Source organism: Glandiceps talaboti, chromosome 12 (genome assembly GCF_964340395.1).
Source record: "Glandiceps talaboti chromosome 12, keGlaTala1.1, whole genome shotgun sequence".
NCBI classification, from domain to species: domain Eukaryota; kingdom Metazoa; phylum Hemichordata; class Enteropneusta; family Spengelidae; genus Glandiceps; species Glandiceps talaboti.
In genome coordinates this window covers 3853574-3860497 of record NC_135560.1, presented here as the reverse complement: position 1 = coordinate 3860497, position 6924 = coordinate 3853574, and the positions used below count along the sequence as shown (strand labels likewise).

Here is a 6924-nt window from a genome sequence, read left to right as displayed (position 1 = left end):
AATTTCAGCTCTCCCTTGTTTGTTTTGTCATGAATTCTTGTTTATTTTTTAAGAGATGACGACAAGCAAATTTTGGAATGCATGGTTAACTTTCAATCTAGAACTTAAGAACTCAAATTATATTGAGCATTATGTACGTGTTTGCATTTCATGATGAGCCAGTCATTTGGAATAGCATTGATTAATTTGTCATTATCTTTTGGTCATATAACAAAAATATTCTATCAAAAGTCATAAGCCTTTTATGTACTATTATTTTTGACATTTATAACAACCCTAAGGCACATTTAAATTTCTATTCAACATGACGGTAGTTTTTTGTGAGTATTATAATCATCATTGTAAATTTTTCAGGACTTGTGTTTGGAAGCTGAAGTGATGATTATTTGCATTTGAATTTTTTTTTTAATATTCATATAACTCTCTCAAGCCTCCTATTCTTCCTGCCATGAATTGCAATTATTACAAATAGAATTACACAGATTATGTTCATCAATGCAGCCAAGAAAAAGGCCCAGCTGTAACTTTGAGTGACGTCAAACAACCAGCCTGCAAGACAAAACGGTGGAAATTGTAAGTTAAGGAGCTTGCCACTTTTTGTACATTTATTAGTTTAATATTTTTACATTAATTAGTCAGTACTTCTATTATATCTGGTAATTCAACCTTTGAAGCTGTACTAGCTGCAACTGGGCATTTTTTAAAGAAAAAAAAGTGTTTTGTTAGGTACAATAAGTTACTTGTAATATCGCACACTGTAAACTGCATTGCATCACCTGTGGGTAAAGGTATTTTTGTAGCTGTATTCGCCTCAACGGCGATCACGATTTCAACCTCTTTCTATGCTTCTTATGTATAATATTGACGACTGATTAACATATGCAATGCCTAATTATTAATATTTGAACAATTTGTGAATATATTGTGGTTGTCTAATAGAAAAATGACACTCCAGTTGTTAGTACAGTTTTAACATGGTGACAGATTGTAAACGGAGCTTTCACTCAAGATTTAAACTTGCAACTACACTATTCCCCTTGCAGCTTTATTCTCAGAATCGATTCACAGTAAGAACAGTACAAAATTGATCAACTTCACAACCAAACAAGTCATACATATATATAACTACACCCAGATACTATTTACTACTAATTAACAGATACAATGTCTTTTCATAAGTAATTGACACATCTTTAGTAAACATATCTTGGTTATTTGATTGCAAAAAATATCCCAGCTACAGACAGCGAAGGTTAAAACTAAATAAAATATATCTACCATTACCAAACCCCTGTGAAATTGAATGTCGTATTACTCGTCACAAATCATAGTTTACCACGACTACAGCACAAGTGTGCCATACAGTTTAATTATGCTAAAATTACATTCATTTGTTTATCGTGAATTTTTTCTTACCGCCTAAAGGGGAACCAATAATGTCTCCAATTCCACAGAAAAAGTACGTAAAACCGATTCCAACTGCGTAATTTTGTGTTGTCACAATGTCTTTGACTGCTACGTACAATACTGGATAGTATGTACCAATAGAAAACCCTACGACTGCAGCAGAACAAATCAGTAATCCAAAACTGTTCATCCATGGCACAATGAATGCAGCTATTGCTAGAATTAGCGTTACTATGGACAGTATACACGGACTCGAACAGCAATGCCTATCAATTATAAAACCCTGTAGAATTTTTCCACTCAAAGAGGCAATGCCCATCACAGGAACAAGAAATGCAGCGTGAAGTTTTGAAATACCTCTATCAACAGCATTTGGTATCAGTAAAAACATTACAATACAATAGCCTAGATCTCCAAAAGTGGAAGCAATCATAACAACGATAATTATTTTATATTTGTAGAAAAGCCAGAATCCTGAACACTTGGCAAACGATACAAGACAATTCCTTGTATTCCCTTGTCTTATTTCTGTATCCAAATCTTGAGATGTTTCCTCCTCCTTGTCTTCATCAATAGTATTGATAGGTCTCATTAACGCAGCACACACACATATATTTGCATTTACCGCTGAACATATCAAGAATGTACCTCTCCATCCATAATAATCAATCATAATTTGGCAAACAGGTGAGTAAATAAAGTATCCCATCGAGCTTCCAGCTGTAGCAATGCCAGTAACAAGAGCAAACCGTTTGTTGAAATATTGTGCGAGAATGGACATACTTGGAACTAAACACAAACCATGGCCTACACCTGTGAATTATGAAATATAAGTTATAAGTTGAATATGAAAGGAAAACACACACACACCCTCTATACATACATGTAATCAATCCATCCATCCATCCATCCATCCATACAGACACACAGACACACAGACACACACACACATACATACATACATACATACATACATACATACATACATACATACATACATACATAGTTAAAGATAATTCGCAAATTTGTATCTGAAGACGATGCTGAAATGTTACAGAAAGATTTGGGAACCTTAGTTGATTGGTCTTGTGACTGGCAAATGCTATTCAATGTGAGTAAGTGTAAGGTCAAGCATGTGGGTTACAATAATCCCCACTGTCTGTACATCATGAATGGTAGTAGATTGTCATCTGTAGAGTCAAAATCAGATCTAGGGGTTTTGATTAATAACTCACTGAAACTGAATATCGCAGAAGAAATATCAGGCAAATCGAGTACTTGGTATGGTAAAAAAAACCATTCACCTGTAAATCGAAGGATATTGTATTTCCACTCTTTAAATCACTAGTTCGTCCACACATTGACTATGCTTCCCCAGTGTTGTCCCCATATGCAAGTAGGGATATTGTATTATTGGAAAAAGTGCAGCGTCAGTTCACCAGGATGATTCCGCTGCTTGGTGGCTTGAATTATGAGGATAGGTTACGCATATTGAAACTGACAACTTTTTTTTTAGAAACCAGACAAATCAGAGCAGATTTGTTGGAAGTGTATAAACTTTTCCATGGATATACTCTCATTGATGCAGTTGTATTTTTCAAAATATCTATGTCGACAACAAGCGGAAACAGTTTGAAATTATTAACGATAGATCCAGATTGGATATACGTAAATATTTTTTTTCAGTCAACGTGTCGTAGACATTTGGAACATTTTACAAGAAAGGGTTATTGCTACTGCATCAATTAACCATTTTAAAGCGTGTATTGATAACCACCTCAGGACGGTAAGGGGTCTTTAAAAGCCTCAATGGCTTCCTACCGCATGTAAATTCACATACATACATACATACATACATACATACACACACACACACACACACACATACATACATACATACATACATACATACATACATACATACGTACGTACGTACTTACATACATACATACATACATACATACATACATACGTACATACGTACATAAATACACACATATATGGAAAGCCGCAGCTGTCTTAAGTCTATAAAATACAATATATTGACCATTTCAGTCAATATATTATGCGAATATATCGTTATATTATGTAAACATTTCATTATATGATGCGAGTACATCGTTATATGACGTCAACATATCTTTATATTATGTGAACATTTCATTATATGACGTGTACATGTCTTTATACGATGTGAATATTACATTATATGATATGAACACACCATTATAAGTGTACACACCATTATATGATGTGTTCATATCTTTATATGATGTGAACATTACATTATATGATATGTACTTATCTTTATATGTGAACATTTCATTATATGATATGAACACACCATTATACGATGTGTACACACCATTATATGATGTGTACATATCTTTATATGATGTGAATACACCATTATATGATGTGTACATATCTTTATATGATATGAACACACCATTATATGATGTGTACATATCTTTATATTACTTGAACACACCATCATATGATGTGTACATATCTTTATATGATGTGAACACAATTATATGATGAGTACATATCTTTATATGATATGAACACACCATTATATGATGTGTCCATATCTTTATATTATGTGAACACACCATTATATGATGTGTACATATCTTTATATGATATGAACACACCAGTATATGATGTGTACATATCTTTATATGATATGAACACACCATTATATGATGTGTACATACAGTACAGTACAGTCCTTTCCAATCTCCTGTTTGGACATTATCTAGAATACACTACCTTCGATACATGAAAAAGTTTTTATTTTTATTTGCCGTTTTATGTACTTTACCCTCTTTATACCTTTAAAATGAAACTTACAAGACTCAAATTACAGAAGTAAGCAAAATACAACGTACATCTATGTTGAAAGTTTTATAACCAGACCCCATATTTTTTTGCATTCCCGACATCGGTGACAATGTCGCATTTTAAATAAACTTAAAACTTACGAAAATTTGGTTTTAACTTTTTTTCTGATGTTAGTTAAGACACATTTAATGGGGCGTCCCACTCATCAGTTGCTTCAATGTCATAGTGTTTCTACATTTCCCTTATCCATACATGTAACGACCATCTATTTTGGCAAAAGGAGGAGGGTTTTAGTAATAGGCTTCTCCTCATTTCTTGAAGCACATATTCTTTTTTGTACTGTCTGTCCGAACGAGATAGAGACGTAATTTACCAATAATGTTTTTTTTTTATACATAATGCAATCCCATGACAAAAAATTAATCTTTCGCAGTTACACGACATCAATTGAAATACATTTTGGTGTCCGATCTCTTTATCCTTTTTTTTGCATTTCTCTGCTAGACATCGGTCGTATGCGAACAAGTATGAAATTGAATTCCCCATTTATGATCAAAGATCGCGAGCTTACCCATAGTGAGTCTACAATCTCATCATGCACTATATTTGTTGACGCAACTAAATGATAGTTGCCAGGCAACCATATCTCATTACAATAGTTGCTATGCCATTTGGCCATGACCTAGATTTGAACTCGTGGGCAGCCATCTCCACTTGTATTGAAAGTTCGTCAACACGCCTACCCCTTCACCTCTATACTGCTCTTTCACAACTCCAGGTTAGGTGTTTCATATTCGGACTGTATAGGAATACTTATTTACCATCAAAATGAGTAAGGGTACCTCTGATACCGTCACCGCCTTCAATGGCATGGTTCTCCCCATTACCATCACCACCTCCGTTTCCGTCACCACCCTCAATGCTGTCACCAACTCCAACTGTGTCGTTATCTCCCGATACTCTGTTACCATCGCCTCCTTCTTTTTCCGTCACCACCTCCGATGCTGTCTCCTCAGCCTACCTTGCCTGTAGAGCAAACAGATACTCTGTACGAGCGACTTAAAACCGATATGATGAAATATATAGATTTGAAATTCGAACATTTACGAAACGAACTGAAGACCGACCTATCAACAGTTGACACAGAAGAATTTCAGAATATGCTGCAGGCGTTATACACAGATCAAAACACCAGAACGCCTTCCTCGCCAATTCAACAGCAGCCAACACTCCATCAACAGCAGCCAACGCCGCAGCAACAACAACTACAGTACCCAGTACAACAATATCAGCATCGGACACCACCAACACAAGATCGTCAATCTAACTCCTTTCACCGCACACAGTGAATGACCTCCTTTTTTCAAAGTTTTTCCCAAAGACGAGAGAATGGGCCGCAACGTCTACGGCAGAACGAAGCAAAACGCTATTCAAAAACAACCGTTCAGCCCACGCCGCATGGAACTGGTGAAACATACCGTCTTCCAGTACTATCCGACATATTCACAAGAGAAAGAGCGCGAGTGGATGAAATGTGTCGAAGGGACAAACAAAGCCCTCCGCCAAGAACTAAGACGCGTACGGTGTGTTCAACAAAGACTTTTTGAGAACAGTTAGGTAATACATTGTTAGAACTGTTCTTTGTCCCTTGAAAGATGGATAGGTTTTTGTCAAGTTCAACCTTATTGCTGAACTTCGCTTTCGGTTGATATTGTGAAAATGATTATTTGTGTTTTGTTTTCTGATATGTTTGTAACAGCACTGACATAACATTTTCACTTAATTGGTCAAAGGAGGATATTTGACTCGATTCTGAAATACTAAGTACCTAAAGTTATGTACGATCTTATCTGTTTGAATCTCATTTGCAATAAATATGAACTTTGTAGAGGGATATGTCCTCTTGGTTTCTGTCATTCCTACGTGTATGTCAACATAAGATTACAATACAGAATTACATCACTAGTATCAAGTTTTGAAATTGTTTATTTCTAGTCAAACATAATGTCAACATTAGACTAACTGTAAACATACAGAATTATGTCAAAATCTTCTTGAAATCCATCGTTCCGTTCACAATTAAACATTAAAAAATATTTACAGAATCCAAAAGATCTTCTTTGAATTGAGTTAAACATGGCATGTTAACATAAAACTTAAAATACAAAATTATCAAATCTTCTTGAAATGTATTGTTTAATTTAAAGTCAAACATATTAAAAAGAAATATTTACAGAATTTCAAAAGACTATTTGCAATTGCACAATCACTGCAGAGATCGAGATAGAACAAATTGCCTTCATTACTCAATGAAGTAATGAAATCTCGTGCACGTTTGCACTATGGCCGTCATTTCAGCAAACTCGCATTTCACACATAAATAGGCAAATTTACCTACTCAGTTAATTTGAATGGAAACTGCACACGTTTAAAGTTGTGAATATGTCCCTATTAGTAGCCTGATGCTGCTCCCTTTTGAACAATGACTGCTGGTATTACTTTCCATAGATGACTGATGTATTTCTGACAATCTTTTGGAGTCAGGTTTTCCCAAAAGCCTTTAATCCCGGTGATCAATTCTTCTTTACACCTAGGCTTGACGTACCTACGTAGATGCCTCTTCATATTCGCTCACACTAACTCGATTGGGTTGATATCCTGTCTTTTAAA

At 35.0% G+C, this 6924-nt stretch overlaps 1 protein-coding gene across 1 annotated transcript; it reads right to left on the bottom strand.

The window, feature by feature from the left end:
• Positions 1 to 412: 412 nt before the first annotated feature.
• LOC144443605 (monocarboxylate transporter 12-like) lies at positions 413 to 6879 on the bottom strand. The gene is made up of 4 exons (XM_078133147.1): positions 6754 to 6879; positions 5076 to 5271; positions 1417 to 2220; positions 413 to 549 (listed from the first exon to the last, which is right to left on the bottom strand). Exons 1-4 carry the CDS (start codon positions 6877 to 6879, stop codon positions 413 to 415), a joined length of 1263 nt encoding a protein of 420 aa, XP_077989273.1.
• Between the last annotated feature and the right edge of the window lie 45 nt (positions 6880 to 6924).